Here is a 19623-nt window from a genome sequence, read left to right as displayed (position 1 = left end):
TTAACAAAGGGTCTAGATCTAAACAATGCTTTAATAAATCGTGAGACCCAGTAATTTGCTGCCAAGTCATAGGCAAATAAGGCACCAAGTGCTCAGATCTGAACCTTCAGGGTACTAGTAGACAATCCCAACTCTAGTCCTTTTTGCAGGAATTCTAAAATCTTCCCTATAGGTGCACCCTCTTCCACTCTAACACCTGAAAAGGCTAAGAACTTCTTCCAAGTTCTGGCATAAATGAGTGTAGTAACTGGCTTTCTACTACATAAAAGAGTGTTTATGAGGCTTGAAAAGAAACCTTTATTTTTCAATAACGCCCTTTCAAATTCCACGCCGTCAGATGTAGTCCTGGCGCTGGAGGATGAACAATCGGCCTCTGGAAGGATCCAAGAGTATGTTACGACATCTCCCTTAGGCAGGAAAACCAAGATCTCTTGTGCCAGAAGGGAGCTATGAGCACGACCCGTGCTCTGTCTGCCCTGACTTTCCTTATGACAACTGGGAGTAGAGATGCAGGAGGAAACGCATAAGCCAGGCTGAACTTCCAGGGAACTAGTAGAGAGTCCACCATCAGAGGAATCTCCCTGGGATTTAGGGAATAGAATTCTCTCACCTTCCGATTCTGTTTTGTGGCGAACAGATACACCACCGGAAGACCTCACATTAGAAATATCTGAGAAAAGATCTGTGAATTCAGCACCCATTCTCCCTCCTGTAAAATATTGCGGCTCAGGAAGTCTGCCTTGATGTTTTCCTTTCCTTTTTAAATGTAAGGCAGTAAGGTAGAGTAAATGACTTTCTGCTTTCTGTAACAGGTTGTCCGCAACTTTCATGAGATTTTTTGACTTGGTACCCCTTGGTGGTTTATATAAGCCACGGAAACCCGGTTGTCTGATAGCACCCTGACGTCCCGGCCCTGTAGAGATAGAAGGAACCTGCTTACTGGCTGATCCTCTGCCAACAGTTCTTTAACATTAGAGGAGAATTTTTTATCTTCCTCCGTCCAAACTCCCTGGACTATTTTACCGTCTAGATGGGCTCCCCAACCTGTGGGACTTGAGTCTGTGGTTAAAACATGGGTTGGATTTACCTCCCAAGAGACCCCCCTGGACAGGTTCTCACTATCCAACCACCACCGAAGGGATTGTGTCGAGTGAGGGGATAAGGTTAATTTACCTTCAAGATGCCCACCGAGGGTTGACTCATTATATAGCACATCCCACTGAAGAGCTCTAGAGTGGAATTGTGCGCATAAGACTGTGGGAAAACAGGACGTTAAGGTGCCTAATAAAGACATTGCCTTTCGAAGAGTCATGGAGGGTTTATCTATGGCTTCCTTCACCTGATGCTGAATCATTTTAACTTTCAAGGCTGGTAGATATGACACCTGTCTTTCTGAATCTAGTATAACTCCCAGAAACTGTTGGGCTTTCATGGGTACTAGCTTAGATTTTGGTCAATTTAATAACCAACCCAGGGTCTCTAAGATGGACATTATTTCCACTAAATGGACTTCACATGGATGGAAGGAACTACCCACTATGAGGAAATCATCGAGATAGGGGATGGTAAGAATATCTTTTTCTCCAATATGGGCCATAGCTTCTGCCACCACCTTAGTGAAAATTCTAGGTGCTACGGCTAGACCAAAGGGAAGTGTATTGGAAATGTTTAATTACACCCTCCATCTCAATTGCTATTAGGTATTTTTGATAGTCCTTGTGAATGAGAATGTGATAGTACGCATCTTTAAGATCCAAGACTACCATGTAACAATCGGGAAAAAGACATTTTATTGCTGCGTTCAAAGGCTCCATTTTAAATGTATGCAATTTCAGGTATTTATTCAGGGACTTCAGATTAATTGTAGTTCTGAAGGAACCGTCAGGTTTAGGAATTAAGAAGAGGGGGAAGTAAAATCCCTTTCTTCTCTCTGCCTCTGAGTCTTCAATCAGAACTGATTTTCCAATTAGGTTCTGGACTTCCAGCTAAAGGGCTAACTGTTATTCTGAGGAAGAGCGGGAAGGTGTAACTATAAACCTTCCTGGGGTAGCAATTTAAACTCCAATTTTAGTCCCGATTTCACCAAGCCGAGGATCCAGCTGCTTGCTGTATTTAGTTCCCAGGCTGTGAAAAAGGAGGCCAGTCTCCCTCCCCCAACTGGGCTTGGCATCACTGGCCCAATTTCCTGATGCCCTTAGAAGAAGACCCGAATAGCAGACCTCTACCTTTCTGCCTGCGGTCTTCGTACTTGTCCTGTTATTTTGTTGGTCTTCTACGTATAAATTTCTTTTTCCGGAAAGACCACTTGTAGGTAGGTAAGGACACTCAAGGAAAACCTTTTTTAGAATCCCCTGCCTTTTCCAGGATCTCATCCATAGCAGGACCAAACAGGTACTCGCCTTCACAACAGATAGAACACAATTTGGATCTGGCTTGTATGTCTCCTGGCCAACATTTGAGCCATAAAGCCCGATGCGCAGCTTTTGACGGGGCAGCCGACCTTGCTGCCAATCTTACAGAGTCGGCAGATGCATTGGCCAGGAAGGCTACAGCACCCTGAACGAGAGGAATGGTAGACAGGAGCTGTTTTCTTGACACCCCCTCTTTTAACTGAGTTCCTAACTGCTATAACCAGATCATTAAAGACCTGGAAGTGCAGGTAGCCGCCATCGCTGGTTTCATAGCACCTGCTGCAGTCTCCCAGGTACATTTTAGAAAGGTATCCGCTCTCCGATCCAATGGGTCTTTCAATGCCCCCATATCATCAAAGGGCAAGGAGGATTTTCTGGAGGCTTTAGTTATGGCCACATCTAGCTAAGGAGCTTTGGACCAGGAGGATGATGAAGTATCTTCGAATGGATACTTCCTTTTGAATGAGGGTAGCATAGAACCTTTTATTTCTGGTTTCTTCATCTCTCTATTGATGAATCCTTGTATTTTAATATTCAAAGGAAAGCACTTTTTCTTTTTATGGTCTAAGCTCCTGAACATCACATCCTCCACTGATCTTTCCGATCTAGTGTCTACAATGCCAATGGTGGCACAGACGGCCTTGACTAATGCATCCACTTAATTCAAGGGAAAGCAATGACGACCCGAGTCACTATCTGAAGAGGAAGATGGCAGAGGGATCATCCGAATTTTCAGTATCAGTGGAGAAGGAGGAGTTTACGGACAGTGGAGAAGGCTCCCTTTCTCACCTACTCTTTTTAGAAAGGGCCTTGCCTATTTCATCCTTAATCAGGGATCTCAACCCAGAAGAAAGACTAGGGGTCTCTTCAGCCACTGTTTGGTCAATACAGGATTGACAGAGCTTTTCTCGATAGGAGTCAGGCAGGGGGATTTTACATAAAGCACACCCCTTGTCCTTTGATTTGGTGTTACACTTCTAACTCTGAAAAACATTTAGAGAGAAGAAGGGAACAATTACCAAGTGAACTTTCATGAAGATCCACTTACCCACTGCTTAAATACACGGTACCGCATTCGCTGAAGGGTCTTTCTTAGCTGGAGGATCCTTCCACGGGGCTGTAGAAACCTTCCTTCTGCTTGAGCATTTCTAGCTGGACCTCGTGGATCCATGCTTATCCTTGGAACGGCTGCTCCCTCCACTGGTGAAAGGGCGACGCTGGACCACAAGCTCTTGGGGCTTCCCAGGCAGCAGCAGATCTTGTTGCTGCTGCGGTGGCTGCCGCTGCTCACCAATATCCTCCATCATGCACAAAAACACACTAGATGGGCTGGGAAGCACCTTAGCAGTGGCGCCCGTAACTTTTATACCGGCTACTGCTCCGGTACCAGGTCAGCTGACCCCTTGCGTGACGTGGTTAACCCCTCCCGCTGGGGAACATCCCCCTACCTGACTTTTGCTTTAGGGCACGCCTTTTGCCGGTCCCGCAACCATTCACGTCCCCCAGCCGTGTCATCCAGCCGAGCCTGCTGCGTCACCCGCCAGTGTGGCCCGAACTTTTTGTTTGTGGAGATGGGGAAGAAACTTCAGGACTCACGCAGATTCACCTGCGGTCTGAGCCATGCGTGAGCGGCATGTTCCCAGGCAGGAGATGCCACTCAGGCTCCGAACGCTCACGGAGCAGGCCCCCTTGAGCCCACTGTGTCGTCTCCAGGAACCCCGGACCGACCGATGTAGAGAAGGCATCCCTGCCTGAACCGGCCATATTGATTAAAATCTTATTTTTCAAAGTGGGTGTATATATTAGGCTTCCGCATTGGGTGAAGGAGGAGTTTCAACAGTATGATCAAAAAGAAAAGATCAATCTATCCAATGATTGACTCAGACACTAGTGTAATTCAAAAATGAGGCCACATTAGCCATCTGTATGTCCTAATTAGAGCTCGTGGTTCCAATATTATTCAAGAGCATCTATCCGGCATCCTCTAAAATGTGCAAGATACGGTGGAAAAATTGCAAATTGGTTGAACCAGTGTAAAGGTCCTGTTGTCAGATATTACTCAGCAGGTAATGGTTGTTTTCCTACATGTGCAGCTTTCGGCAGAATATCAGAAATAAACCACCTGAACAAAATCTGCTATACCAGGAGACTTTGCAGCTTATGATGATCACCCACTTGACCACCTATGTCTTCATAGGACTGCATGCTTTGATCAATCTTTCTCCCCCTCCCATGTCTCAACTAAGATTTGCAATCAATAGTGCCCTACATAGAGTAATGATGGCTTTTTGAACCCTAGAGGACAACCCCTGCTTAATCGTTTCACGGACCCAATTAAAATAAAACAGTGACTGCTCACCTCTTGCAGCAGCGCCATTCCAGTGATGTCGTAAAAAAAAATTTGCCAATGTTTTTTATTCCCATATCACAAACCCTTGCAATTTTCACACTGCCAATTGATGCTTTGCTATCATTTCCTGTTGATTTGGGAAATGCACATGTACGTTAGCAGCAATGGTCAGACCCTGACCATATCTTTTGTATTGAAGCATCTACTGAGCATGTGCAAAGGTCATTGTGAAGGGTGAGGGAGCAGTGACATTGCCTATTGTTAGTGGTGGATCCTGTGTTATCAGCTGTATATAGAGCTGTTACCTGTCATTGTAACCCTGTGCCTCTGAGCCTGCTGAAAACTCTTCCTGAAACGACAGGAATGATGAGTCGAAAAAGTCCCAATGGCAACTATGAAAATGTCAAATTTACTAATTTGTTTTATTTTTAATAAAGATCGTGATATGAGAAAAACAAAGATGCAAAACATTTTTAAAAAATACCTGGAACACAAAAAGCTGATTTAAACAATATGTCATTTTCTGATGACACATCCCTTTAAGTTGCCCTGGATGAAGAATCTGAAATCAGTTACTTTATTTTTTTTACTTTTCAACAACTTCACACAACATACAACCATGGGACTTTATGAAAGTCATCTGCCAGACATATAGCAGGATATAATGAAAGAGACAGATCAATGTTTAATACTTTATTAAATTAAAAAAAGCTAATGAATATAAATAATTATTTTGAGCATAAACTAAGTAATCACAAACAAAACAAACACACAATATGTGTCATGTAAATAATATTAAAAAAAAAAATCATACGCTGTTGTGCAAGGCTTCAATAAATGATGAAACAACGAAAATAAAAGTGAGGAAAAAAAACTATTTAACTTGTGACGATCTGTGGCCTAAACTCATGGCTGTTGAGGGGTACCATCTTTTATTAAATAATTGTCCAATCATATTTGTCTAAATTGAAAGGGTATTATAACGTCCAGCATATGCATAATGTACAGACCTACTCCTCCGACTATGGAATGATTGATATAGTGCCATTTAACTCTCAGTTACTGGCATTATTCCTGAGTCACTACATAGTAAGATACTATAAATTATTCAATTAAGGACAAAGGAAGGTTTTTGCAACCTTATACAAATACCCTCCAGACTCACAGTGGTGCCATTTTTATGTACACCATTCTTTCTTCACACATATATTACGAAGGAAGCCGGCACAAATTGAAATAGATTTTTTTCCATGACACTATTTAGGATTCTTTGAAGAAACCCCCAGACAATCATTAGTCTTCCGAAAACAAGATCCTCTACAAGACACTAACAAAAACAGGGATCGAACCCTAACAGAGCTAACAAGTTATTGAGCATTATTGCTCATCAGTAAATCAGAAAATCATACATAAAAACGTAATGGAAGTTAATGTAATTATATCAACTGGAGTACCTGAAGAAGCAATGGCGAAACGCACATTGGTATGACACGTGCAAGCTCCCATTGCCTGTATGCACTATTCACTTGTGCTTTTCTTACAGTGTATGGATATATCTTACTGACTACCTTTAATGTATGCACCAGCACTTTGCAGTCTATTTATTTAAATTCATTTTGGCCATTATACATTTACATGTACGTGGCCAGATGTGCTTGCACTTCAGTTGGTAAATTTATGATAACCTCCATGATGTTTTTATCTTTTATGAGTTACTGTTAGGCCATGTTCACACGTTCAGTATTTGGTCAGTATTTTACATCATTATTTCAAAGCCAAAACCAGGAGTGGAACAATCAGAGGAAAAGTATAATAGAAGCACGTCACCACTTCTGTATTTTTCACCCACTCGTGGCTTACAAATACTGATGTACTGAATGTGTGAACGTGGCCATAAGCTGGACAACTTCTTAAACTATTTTAGATTTAGACCCTTGTTTTTGTAGGAGCCATAATAATTGAAATTGTGGCCATGGTTGGGCTTTGGCCTAAGGGCAGAGGATCCTTAATAAGCAAAGTTACAATGTGACAAGAGATGTCCTTGCCGTTTCAAGAAAATCATACGTTATCTCTGAAACATCAAAAGGCTTGTGAAGACTGTCAGGAGACAGCAGGAAATGAATGGCCCCTTCTTTCTCCCGATTTTGCTTTAGGAAATCAGCAATTGCTTTCCAGCGTGCAGCTTCAGTCTCATCCTCGGCCCACCTCGGCGCCTGTAGGAAGGTGGACTGTAGGAGAGGGTATGCGGTGTCATGGTACACTTGGATGAACGCATTCTTCACAAATTCAACATCTCTCTATGAGAAAGGTAGATGTAGAGTGAGAGCAACTGAAGCTCCGTAATACACATTACATTTTTGTGAAATGCCGTTGCAGACAGATATAATATTTTGCCCTAATTGTAGTGGGTTTTTTTTTGTTTTGTTTTTTAAAGGGGAGGGGGTTATATTCAATGACACTGAGATGACAAATGCACGCTCCATAACACTGTAATCTGAATCAGTAAATATAAACATATTAACACACATCATCACGTCTTATATACCGGTATTCAAACCCAACTATGCAACCGCATACTGTATTGACTTTAGGGATGTGGCTCACATACTGATCAAATGCTCAGAGAGGGCTCACTATCTAGAGGTACTTAGCGAATGGACACTAGTCATCTTCTGGAGCATCCATGCTACATGGACTGAGGATTGCTCTAATCACCATTGTGTATACATGCAATCGAGGCTATTAGTTCTCAGCGGACCCATCCTTTCTAAGGGCATCTCTGGGATGAGTTACATCTGGTCCGGTGCCATGTTGACTTGGAATCGAACAGGTACTCATGCCATGATTTATGCCTGCAGTTATCTATGATTTGTTAAGTATTTGAAGGACTGACATAGCGTTATTTGTACCCCTGAGGAAGCCACACATTTTAGCAGTGATACACGTGGGGTTAAGGTTCTCTCCTTACGAACGATCCAGTTTTGCCTTTTTTATGCTCTATTGTATATCTAAATGCAGGTTCTGCTTTTTTACTCCTTTTATGATGTTTTGTTGTACTGTTGCATTTAAATGATACTTGGAGTGTAGACATGCCAGATCAGGCCAATAGAGATCAACCGATCGCTTCGCACAACCCCAGTCCACGTTAAAGGGCAGGGCTCTCTATCCATAGACAGGAGCTGCACAAATTTCCTTACCCTCCGGGATACCAGGCTTTATGATTAACCGGTCTGGAGAGATGTCACCTGCACAAATGACGTCACGCCAGGTCAGCGAATCAAAAACGTGCCAGAGAACCTGGAAGCACCGTAAATTCTCATAGCTCCTGTCCACATCCGTAGAGCCCTGACCTGGACCTTAGACTGGGGTTGCGCAAAGCGATCCGCTCATTTCTACAGGCCACAATTAATGTATTGATAGTGTATTGTGTGTCCTGGATGGAATTGTGGGCATTTTTTCAGCTATTTGAGCACATTGTGTACATGGCACATCGGCATTTGATGCATTAGAATTATTGATGTAGTACTTTTCCTACAGTGGCAGCTGAGATATGCGCCAGAATCATTAAGAGTGCATGCTTCTTACTGAATCCTGTATCACCGTCCATACTACAAAGATCTGGTTCTGACTGCAGAGTTTGTAAGTCTCATCTTTCTTCATCTGAAGTTGTCCAGAACCTTGATGTGGTCGTAAATCACCTCAGTGAAGTTAAGAGTTACAAACTCTACCCCAGAACAAGCTCACTGAAAGATTCGTAGCACGGTGGCTCAGTGTTTAGCACTGTTGCAGTGCGGGGGTCCTGGGTTCAAATCCCACCAAATGTTTTTTTTTTAAATCCACCCCCCAAAGATGTGTATATCCTTTTAAATATCAGTTACAGATTTAATTATATTTTAATTTAAATAAAATTGGGCTAAAAAGTTGATTCCAGAAGAAATAGAAACAATCATTATTATAGGACACATTACATGTGGTAATAAAGAGTGCCATAATGAAATATTACCTTCTCTGATCTCCTCAAAGAGTTCTCTTTTTCTGCCCATCCACTCTAAAGGGTAACAAGGAAATAAAGATATAAATATCTTTTGTTGTACATATGAATAATAATATACTGTGAAATCTCTAAGATGATGACCCACCATTGCGTATCAACCCAAATTGAAAATTTTACGGTAGCTTATCGGGGGGTTGGCTGCGGTGGAGTGGAGCCACAGGACGCAGGGTCTCTGCTGCAGGAAGCAGGTGGCGGTGGCAGGAGTGGGGCAATGCTGCGGGCCCCGGCTTGTAGGAGGGGGTGTTTGGTGGTGTGAGGCTGTGGCAGGCCCCAGGGTTTCAGAAAATGTCGGCGGAATCCCCACACTTTTGATTGTATTCACTACGGTGGACTTCAGGAAAATGGCCGCCTCCGGCGGCGCATGTGCAGATTGGAATTTATACATAACAGTTATGTGCTCCCAATATTAACCAGTCACAGCCATTGGCCTCATGTAATGAGAGAAAAGTAATGTTTAGTTCCCATACAGTAGGCCAGCATTTCCACAAGTTCACATAACACCAGTTCACATGTGGCACATAATAGTAATACCCATACAGTGTATTTAGAGTACTAGGTATTATTATATTATTAGTAGTAGTATTACTAAGAATCTATATATAATTGTCTTATGCCGTCTGTCTGTCTGTCTGTCTGTCTATCTAGGAAATCCCGCGTCGCTCATTGGTCCGGCAGCCGCCAATCAGCGCCGCGGGATTTCTGAAAAAAGATGGCGGCCGTTAGCGGCTCATCTGCGGGACGGAGCTCAGCGGCGATGCAGCCGGGAGCTGGCGCTGCCCGCGACCAATCACCGATTTGGGCGCCAAATTTAAATATCGGCCGCGACCAATCACCGATCTTGGCGCCACATTTAAACACCGCTGTACTGATTGGTCGCGGACGCTATTTAAATGTGGCGCCAAAATCGGTGATTGGTCGCGCCCAGCGTCGGCGACCAATCAGCACAGCGGTGTTTAAATGTGGAGCCAAGATCGGTGATTGGTCGCGGCTGATATTTAAATTTGGCGCCCAAACCGGTGATTGGTCGCGGGCAGCGCCAACGACCAATCAGCGATTTTTAACACAATCAGCGATTTTTAACACAAATGTCCGGACCTTTGTAACACCATGCGGATACTGTGGGGAGATCAGCGGCTAGGGTGTGAAGGGAAGACCGGGGAGCGGCGCTGCGGGTCGGGATACTTCTGCTGCGAGCAGTCGCTCATGTCCCGGGTTCTCGCAGCGGAAGTAGCCGCACAGGCAGCTGCGCTCCCCGGTCCTCACTAATACGATTCCGCTCCCCGCTCCTCACCAATACGATTCGCTGATTGGTCGCGCTCTCCGCACGCGACCAATCAGTGATCTTGGCGCTAAAGTTAAACACCGCTCTGCTGATTGGTCGCGGCCGCTGCCTGCGACCAATCACCGATTTGGGCGCCACATTTAAATAGCGGCCGCGACCAATCACCGATCTTGCCGCCACATTTAAACACTGCTGTGCTAATTGGTCGCGGACGCCAGCCACGACCAATCAGCGAGCTTGGCGCCAAATTTAAACAACGCTCTGCTGATTGGTCGCGGACGCCGGACGCGTCCAATCAGCGAGATTGTCGCCAAATTTAAACAATGCTCTGCTGATTGATCGTGGTCCATGGCCGAGATCAATCAGCAGTATTGGCGCAAAATTTAAACAAAGCTCTGCTGATTGGTCGCGGCCGGCGACCAATCAGCGATTTTGGCGCCAAATTTAAACTCCGCTCTGCATCGCTCTGCTGATTGGTCGCGGTCGCCGGCCGCGACCAATCAGCAGTATTGTCGCCAAATTTAAACACCTCTTTGCTGATTGGTCGCGATTTTGGTGCCAAATTTAAACACCCTCTCCATTCCTCACTAACACGGTTCGCTGATTGGTCGCGGCCGCCGCCTGCGACCAATCAGCGATTTTGGTGCCAAATTTAAACACCGCTCTGCTAATTGCGCCCCGTCGGCTGCATACCTATTCAAGAATACCCGATGCGTTCGAATCGGGCCACCATCTAGTAATAATAATAATAGTGAATAGGTGTAAGTTTCTCATTGCCTGTAAGGTGAAGATAATCATACACCTTCAATAGCTGAGAAATATCCTGAGAAATCCCCCCATCTCCTGTCATCCGATTGTGGGTAGGTAATAATAATAATAATAATCTTTTTACTTATATAACTAAAGAGATAAGGAACCAGGCTTATTAAGCTTAATATGAAATGGAATTTAATAAACTCTGTGTTGTAACTTTCCCAACAATAAGGTACTGTGTCTTCAGGTCGTTGACAGGAACAACTAACGAGCCACCTAGAATGAATTCTGAGGCATAACTGAAAACTTCTAGATTGTTAGACACAGATAGAAAATTAGTGACAAATCCTTCCAACCATCACGTACCCCTTGTAGTACTCTTATCGTCTTAAACAGCAAAGGGGCCTTCAGGTGTGACGGCAACGTGACTGCAACCTGTGCAAACCCTACAGCCACACCACTGACTGTCAAAACTGACTGACAAAACACAAGTTAATTATATCTAAATGTCTCTTCATGAATATATCAAGACTCTACAAACAAGTCCTGCAAGAACTATTAGTACTGTATCTGCACATCAGTCTCCCAGGGTGGACACCATGCATTACCAGTTTCAGAATCGTGCCACCTACTCCTTCATGAACTCATTCTATGTAGACGTTTTCAGTTTTGTAGTGCCAAGATATACCGTCACTTGTTGATCAGTAGGGGTCAGATCCTTAGGACCTCTACTAATTGGTAGAAGTTCAATTGCAAGAAACTAGTATTTCTCGGCACAGCTCCTGGATGAGAGGTGCTATACATAAAATATAACACAAGGACACCGATTCCTTCATTCTTGTGGTTGGTCACGGTCACTTCGGTCAGACTTCCACCAATCAGCAGTAATTTTATCATCAACTGCTAAGGTGGAAAAAGTCCTTTCTAGCGATATTGTGTCACATCTGTAAAGTATTTGGTTGGACAGTTTCTGTTGATGAATATTTTCTGCTGTTGCAATGGCAAACCCTAATGACCAACAATACTTGGGGATTACTAACCACCTATAAGCATTGTTTCAGCAAGTCTTACTTCCTTCTTATTCCTGGAATACGGCAGAATGAAGTGATGAGTAAATGGGTTTTCCTAAATAATCAAATGACTATATATTGCTAGGAGATGCAGTCCCAACAATTGCTAGAAGTACAGTTGCAAGAAGCTGATAGTATTTCTCTGCACCGCTCCTGGCTAGGCCTCATTCACACGTTCGTGTTTAAACACATTTGTGATCAGTGCTATGGATCAGTGTGTCATCAGTGTATAGTCCCTGTATCCTGATTTTACTATCAGAGTGCCATCAGTATTTTTCATGGATTGATGACACTGGGAACAATTTTGAACATAAGTTTTATTGAGTTTGATTTTTCGGCTGATTTAGACTAAAATAGGAATGTGGCTTTCAAAACTGTGTTTAGTTTTCTTCTATCAAGTCAGGTTTTTCTCTACAGCAATTTCTCTAGACTGGATTAAGGATAGCACTAGTGCTCTATCAATTGGACGAGAGCTAACGGCCCTCGAATGGGGAGGGGTAGAGGACAACCTTGGCGATTGGCAACAGGTTATTTGTCTAGGCTATCCGGTTACACGTGAGACAGTCTGGCGAGAGGTTCTGTGCCGCTCTATATAGGGAAACTTATTCCGAAAGTCTGTATATAAGGGGTTAGCAGAATTTATTTTTTATTTACACACATTTCATTTCTTTCAGATCTTGTCTGTCTCTGCTATTTCTCGTAGTAAGTGCCTAAACAGACCTGATTCCTTTAGTTATATCTGTGGCAGTTTCACTATTTCCAGTCAAACGACGAACATCAGCACATTTGTCAAGCAAGCCTATTTTTTCATATTTCATTGTAGAATTTGGTGATCAAGATAAGTTTTGGGCCCCTCACAAGGTGTGCAAGCAGTGTGTCGAAAGTTTACAGATGTGGACAAAGGGAACACATGATAAGATGCCATTTGGTATACCTGTAGTTTGGAAAGAGCCAAGAGATCATTCCAGTGACTGTTACTTTTGTACTTCAGGATAGAACAAGAAAAATAAAAATAAAATAGAGTATCCTAGTCTACCTTCAGCTATACGTCCAGTGCCTCATTCAGCTGAAATCCCAGTGTCAGTTTTCCTTGAACCACCCTTTTTTCAAGCACAGCGTTATGCTGAAGAATAAAATGACAGCAATGATGAAGATTTTGAAACTGAAGGTCTCTCAGTTCGTAAGGGATTTGACCGATTTGGCACGAGATTTGGGACTATCAAAAAAGGCTTCAGAACTCCAAACATCAAGACTGCATGAGAAAAACTTGCTTGAAAACGAGCCAAGGCATCCTACTTTCGATCCTGAGAAAGTGAATTTCTACAATACTCTATCAGTGACAGTGGCATTGTGCATTGTCATTTAGGAATTCCAATCTATAACTCAAATGAATGGCGACTGTTCATCGATAGCTCAAGGCAGAGCTTAAAAGTGTGTCCTCCTCCGCAATGGCAATTTATTTAGTGCAGTCCCAACTGGCTATTCAGTTTCTCTTTGTGAAGAATACAGAGACATAAAAAGAGTCATTGAGTTGTTGCAATATCAGAAACACAATTGGATCATATGTGTTGACCTTAAAAAGATATGCGTACTTCTTGTTCAGCAATGTGGATACACCAAGTATTCTTGTTTTCTGTGCATGTGGGATAGCAGAGCTCATGAGAAGCATTGGGTGGAGAGGAAATGGCCTCCAAGATCTGACCTCAAAGCTGGTGATCCAAACATTTTACAGGAGCAACTGGTTCTCATGAAGCAAGTCATTAAAGCTTTGCCAACTGAAGGAGATTTTCAAGTACCTTAATTTGGCATTTCCTAGTATGTCATTTGAAAAAATAAAGGCCGGTGTGTTTGATGGTCCACATTCAGCAGCTCACCAAAAATGAACATTTCATAGGGACAATGTCAGAACTCCAAAAGTATGCTTGGTTATCATTCAAAGACCTTGTCAAGAACTTTATTGGAAATTCATGAGCAAACAATACATTGAAATTGACCAGAAACTCTCGGAGAGAGTAAGGAAGCGAGGCCGCACCCACTCATATATACCCTCCGGTCCCGGCTCAGAAACCGGCAAATCCTCGTAATGCACATGGGGATTCATAAGTCTGCAGTCACACAGAGTGACACCAGACTTATCGAATTGGACCGGACAACCCCTTTAAGACTAGACTAGGGTCCTAAATACTGCTGAAACTGAATTTCCTAAATTGGCCATTCTCACTCGGAAAATTGGGTCTGTGCAGATATACAGAAATCAATAGGGCTATTGGAAACAGTATTTCAATGCAGTCCCATTCATTTTTTGACAAGTGCAACTCTTTCGTCATTGACTTGAGGCCATAAATGAAAACCAAAAAAGCTTTTTATTCTTGGTAATGATGGCACGGCCTGAGGTCGCCTGCCCAATCGTAATACTTTTATGTGTTTTTATTAGACATAACAAAATTATTCTGAAAGGGGTATTACGGTTTACAATTTTCCAATCTACTTTCTATATAGTTTCCAGATTTCTAGCTTACGTCCTGAGGATACAAATCTGCCCTGATCATGTGATAGACACGTGATAAAATTTAGTTAGTAAAAACTGTTACATAGAAAATAATAGCTTCTAGCAGGCTGATTCTGCTCTATGAGGTGGATAGAACTAAGAATAAACACAAAATGCTGTTACATAGTATGGTAGAAAGAAAGATGTATGTCCATCAGGTTCAACAGAGAGATGGGCGAAGGTATGAATGAAGGGAAGGGGTATGGGTACACAGGCATATAGTGTTTTGTGCAAATTATTGACTGACCCTTAAAGCATCCATGACATCGGTCTGTTCCAGAAGTCTGGGAAAAGTTGCCAGCACAGGATTGCAAATCAAATCTGAAACAGAAAAAAACTTCAAAATATGAACATATTCACCCAAGAATAGATTTAGAAATCAATTCAACTTTTTTTAGCAATTTGAATAGTAAATCACCTCAGACCTAAGCAAAGTGATAATGATTACATAGGTTCAAACCAGTTGTTTCCCAAACATACGATTTCAATTGTAGGGACGGCGATTATCTACTTACAGCTATGTCCACATCTGCACTGTGAATTACAATTTTCTGTTATGTCATAAGAGCAGAAAATAACGAATCCATAGATGTACCAGATCGATCACAAAATCGAGACGTGATAACTCACAGCCCCGTTGACTATAATGGGGTTCATCAGGCTTCCCTCGTTGGCATGCATAAAATTTTTTTTTTTAAGTCTTTAGTGAACCTAAAATATAGATGTAGACAAAGCCTAATTCTGGTCATTATGACTTATATCATTCCTTTTTCACCAATTTTCTCCTTTGCAGGCTCTATGATTAATTTTTAGCTGTCTCTGAGCTGGTGGGTGGAGACTTGCTGTTATGAGGTCTCCCATACACTACAATAGATATGAGGGCTTCCTGCTCTCCTATCTGTATTTTGCACAAGTTCAGAAGCAGCAGTAGCACGGAGCACATTCTACAGCAGTACTGAGCAGTGAAGCTGTGAACCCAGCACTGAAAGGGATTAAACACTAGAAAGCAGCAGTAGTGTCTCTGCTTCTCTGTCATGACTCGACTCCAGGGCTCGATCTGTTGACCTCTGCCTGTATGGTCGGTTTCGCTCTCTGTTGGAGTTAGTTTTAATAGTAGTTTTCGAGAGTGAATGATAAATTAAGGAGTCTTATGGGAGAAGAAGTGTTTTGTACCTGGAAAAAAAACATATTTCTTTGATAAGATACATTACAAATGGTTTTATATTTGCTTGTACTATTGATTCCTGCAAAAGTTTCTTGAAAGTACATTTAACGATTAATAATACGATCTGATATTTTTGATCAAATCATAGTGTTGATTCTATAATGTTAATGCATCCCAAACCCAGCACAACTATACAGCAGGTCTTCCAGATCCACTTAGCACTGATGACTGGTTGTTTTTTCATTTACTTTGCTAAATTGCTAAATCTGCTAAATAGAATATCATCAAAAAGTTAATTTATTTCAGTTCTTCAATACAAAAAGTGAAACTCATATATTATATAGAGTCATTACAAACAGAGGGATCTATTTCAAGTGTTTATTTCTGTTAATGTTGAGGATTATGGCTTACAGCCAATGAAAACACAAAAGTCATTATCTCAGTAAATTAGAATACTTTATAACATCAGCTTGAAAAATGTTTTTAAAATCCAAAATGTTGGCCTACTGAAATGTATGTTCAGTAAATGCCCTCAATACTTGGTCGGGGCTCCTTTTACATCAATTACTGCAACAATGTGGCGTGGCATGGAGGCGATCAGCCTGTGGCACTGCTGAGGTGTTATGGAAGCCCAGGTTGCTTTGATAGCAGCCTTCAGCTCGTCTGCATTGTTGGGTCTGGTGTCTCTCATCTTCCTCTTGACAATACCCCATAGATTCTCTATGGGGTTAAGGTCATGCGAGTTTGCTAGCCAATCAAGCACAGTGACACTGTTATTTTTAAACCAGGTATTGGTGGTTTTAGCAGTGTGGACAGGTGCCAAGTCCGGCTGGAGAATGAAATTTCCATCTCCAAAAAGCTTGTCGGCAGAGGGAAGCATGAAGTGCTCTAAAATTTCCTGGTAGACGGCTGCGCTGACTTAGGTCTTAATAAAACACAGTGGACCTACACCAGCAGATGACATGGCTCCCCAAACCATCCCTGATTGTGGAAACTTCACACTAGACCTCAAGTAGCTTGGATTGTCGCCTCTCCACTCTTCCTCTAGACTCTGGGACCTTGATTTCCAAATGAAATGCAAAATTTACTTTCAGCTGAAAACAACACCTTGGACCACTGAGCAACAGTCCAGGTCTTTTTCTCCTTGGCCCAGGTAAGACGCTTCTGGGGTTGTCTATTGCTCATGAGTGGCTTGACACAAGGAATGTGACACTTGTAGCCCATATCCTGGATACGTCTGAGTGTGGTGGCTCTTGAAGCAATGACTCCAGCAGCAGTCCACTCCTTGTGAATCTCCCCCAAATTTTTAAATGGCCTTTTCTTAACAATCCTTTCAAGGCTGCGGTTATCCTGGTTGCTTGTGCACCTTTTTCTACCACACTTTTTCCTTCCACTCAACTTTCCATTAATATGCTTGGATACTCTGTGAACAGCTAGCTTCTTTTGCAATGACCTTTTGTGGCTTACCCTCCTTGTGAAGTGTGTCAATGACTGCCTTCTGAACATTTGTCAAGTCAGCACTCTTCCCCATGATTGTGGAGCCTACTGAAACAGACTAAGGGACCTTTTTAAACGCATCGGAAGCCTTTGCAGGTGTTTTTTGTTAATTATTCTAATTTACTGAGATAATGACGTTTGTGTTTTCATTGGCTGTAAGCCATAATCATCAACATTAACAGAAATAAACACTTGAAATAGATCACTTTGATTGTAATGACTCTATATAATATATGAGTTTCACTTTTTGAATTGAAGAACTGAAGGTTCTTGAAACCACAGCTAATTTTGCAAAGAGAATTTACCCGCAATTAAGTACAACATGCAGCCACACAATAGACAGGGTGTGCCAAAAGGAGAGCAGCTGCTTAACAGCTCTCGACGCTGCCTCCCAGGTAGGGGACCCCCTTCTATGTCATTTATATACCTTATTAGAGCCCTTTTCAAGATAAGACAACTGCTGTAGTTGCCAACAATGGTTCATATAATTTGAATTTTGAAAACATTACCAGAATAAACTTTCTATGTAACAATGACAGGTTGCACTGAGAAAGAAATGAATGAACGCCTTTGTATAACCTGTTCATCCTACAGATAATTATCGGTATAATTATAACCTTCAGGTACCGTGCATTTAAACATTACGTGCATTTTCTTTCATTTTAACTGGTACTCCTTACAAATATCCTGTTAGACAGGATTGCATGTGTAGAGTAAGAGGTGTCCGATTATTATTATGTTATGATCAGCCTTCTGCTGGAAGTTATGCCATTCCCACCCAATTACCAGTGAAATAGTTAACGCCACTGAAGAAGTTCATTTCTGCAAAGCCGACACAGAAGCACAGGGAATTGATTGCTACATTTACAATCACAGAAACCTATAATTGACTGTTGTCAGCAAGTTCTATAAAAAAAAACACAATGAAAGCAGCAAATTGTCTGCTGAAGGCATAACCTCAAAGTGGAAACCAATAGGGCTTCTCATCCCGTTGTCGATTTTGCAAAAATATAAGTAAGGGTATGGGCACATGTTCAGTATCTGCAGCAGAAAAATCTGCTGCAAATACTGGAATGTTGGCAGGAAAAACACTGCGTAAAATAAGTTAATTTTTGATGCATTTTTTCCCCCCTTCATTGTTATGTTTGAAAAAAAGTTGCAAAAAGGCTGCAAGAATTGTCAAGCTGCAGATGTGAAACTTATTCAACTCTGCAAATAATAAGCAGCATGTGCATGAGATTCTAGAAATTCACTTTGCTGGTACTGTAAGCTGTAGCATTGTTTTTCATGACAAAAACGCACATGAAAAAAAATGCATAAAGAAAAAGCAATGTGTTTATCACAGTATACAATCCCACAGTATAATTAAATCCATAAAACTATGACAAATGACTATATCACTCACCTGAGTGAATAAATTGATAAAAAGTATCATTTATTCAAAAGTCTTAAAAAATGTGTCTATTTACATTTCCACCGTACTAGGGGATCATACATTTATATTTCATCATAAGGGATCATAAAGTGAATAACAACAATAATAATACTCCTGAGGTGTCCACCCAGTACAGGATGGGCGAAACGTGTTAAAACGTGGAACATAATTAAGTACATTGTAATAGTGTTCAATGGATGGCAGCTCATATGTATCAGCATGCTAATGTGATCCTTTATGATGATATGAGGTGATAGTTTACATATCAGATATTGTCCCTTTATTATTAATATATGGCAACTGCATAATAGTGGGGTTTGATAAGTTAAAGGAGGATTTCCTTTAAACTTCCTTTAAACAAAATCCTAAGCGGAATCGCAACACAAAGCTGAAACATTGCCAGATAGACTTGCACTTAGTAAGATAGAAATATAAATAAACACTTTTTTTATATTTTTGAATAAAAGATACTTTTTATCAATTTATCCACTCGGGTCACTGATATAAAAACACAATGTGTGCACATTATTAAAACTGCTAATATAGGAGTCTGATGCTTTTTAGGATATGGACATTAATGTGTTTGCTTTCACTACAATATTAATTCAGGCTCATAAAAATGTCAAATTAAAATTCTGCACCACTCCCAAACCACCTGTTACCTCTCCCTTTTATTAATGTGCCAGGTGGCCCCAGCAGCCAACTGCTGGCAGCAGAGGTGACATGCCATCACACTAATTGCAGGTTCATTAAACGAGATGTCACCTTTTGCATTGCAAATACATGAGAAAAGGGTAGAATACAATGGGAATATGAAAATCTTAAAGAAAAAAAGATAAATTCATAAAAGAAAGAAAAATAAAAGCACAATGATGCATTTCTACCTGTGCTCTGCACGTTATTTCTTTCTTTCAGAAGTACATCACCGAGGATTTGCCGGTAGAACACCAACAGTGGAATATGGCACATGCTGCCAACCAATGTCTCAGGAAGCAGACTGCAAGAAACACAAATTACTGATGATGTGCAGCACATTGACTGCCAATAACAATGCTTTT

General features: G+C 41.7%; 1 protein-coding gene across 3 annotated transcripts in view; it reads right to left on the bottom strand.

Annotated features, from left to right (window-relative positions):
* Positions 1-5557: 5557 nt before the first annotated feature.
* NPHP1 (nephrocystin 1) overlaps positions 5558-19623 on the bottom strand; it is a 97068-nt gene continuing 83002 nt past the window's right edge. For all 3 annotated transcript variants that reach the window (XM_073672530.1, XM_073672531.1, XM_073672532.1), the window contains exons 18-21: positions 19450-19562; positions 14716-14789; positions 8765-8809; positions 5558-7058 (exon numbers count right to left, since the gene is read on the bottom strand). In XM_073672530.1, the coding sequence (XP_073528631.1) occupies positions 6780-7058; positions 8765-8809; positions 14716-14789; positions 19450-19562 (511 nt within the window). In that variant the 3' untranslated portion in view covers positions 5558-6779. The remainder of the gene's footprint in view (positions 7059-8764; positions 8810-14715; positions 14790-19449; positions 19563-19623) is intronic.

This window comes from Phyllobates terribilis, unplaced genomic scaffold, assembly GCF_046119375.1.
Source record: "Phyllobates terribilis strain yellow unplaced genomic scaffold, ASM4611937v1 Scaffold_3__8_contigs__length_932513732, whole genome shotgun sequence".
In the NCBI taxonomy this organism is placed as follows: Eukaryota; Metazoa; Chordata; class Amphibia; order Anura; family Dendrobatidae; genus Phyllobates; species Phyllobates terribilis.
Note: the sequence above shows the minus strand (reverse complement) of the source record. Positions and strands in the feature narration are given on the sequence as shown.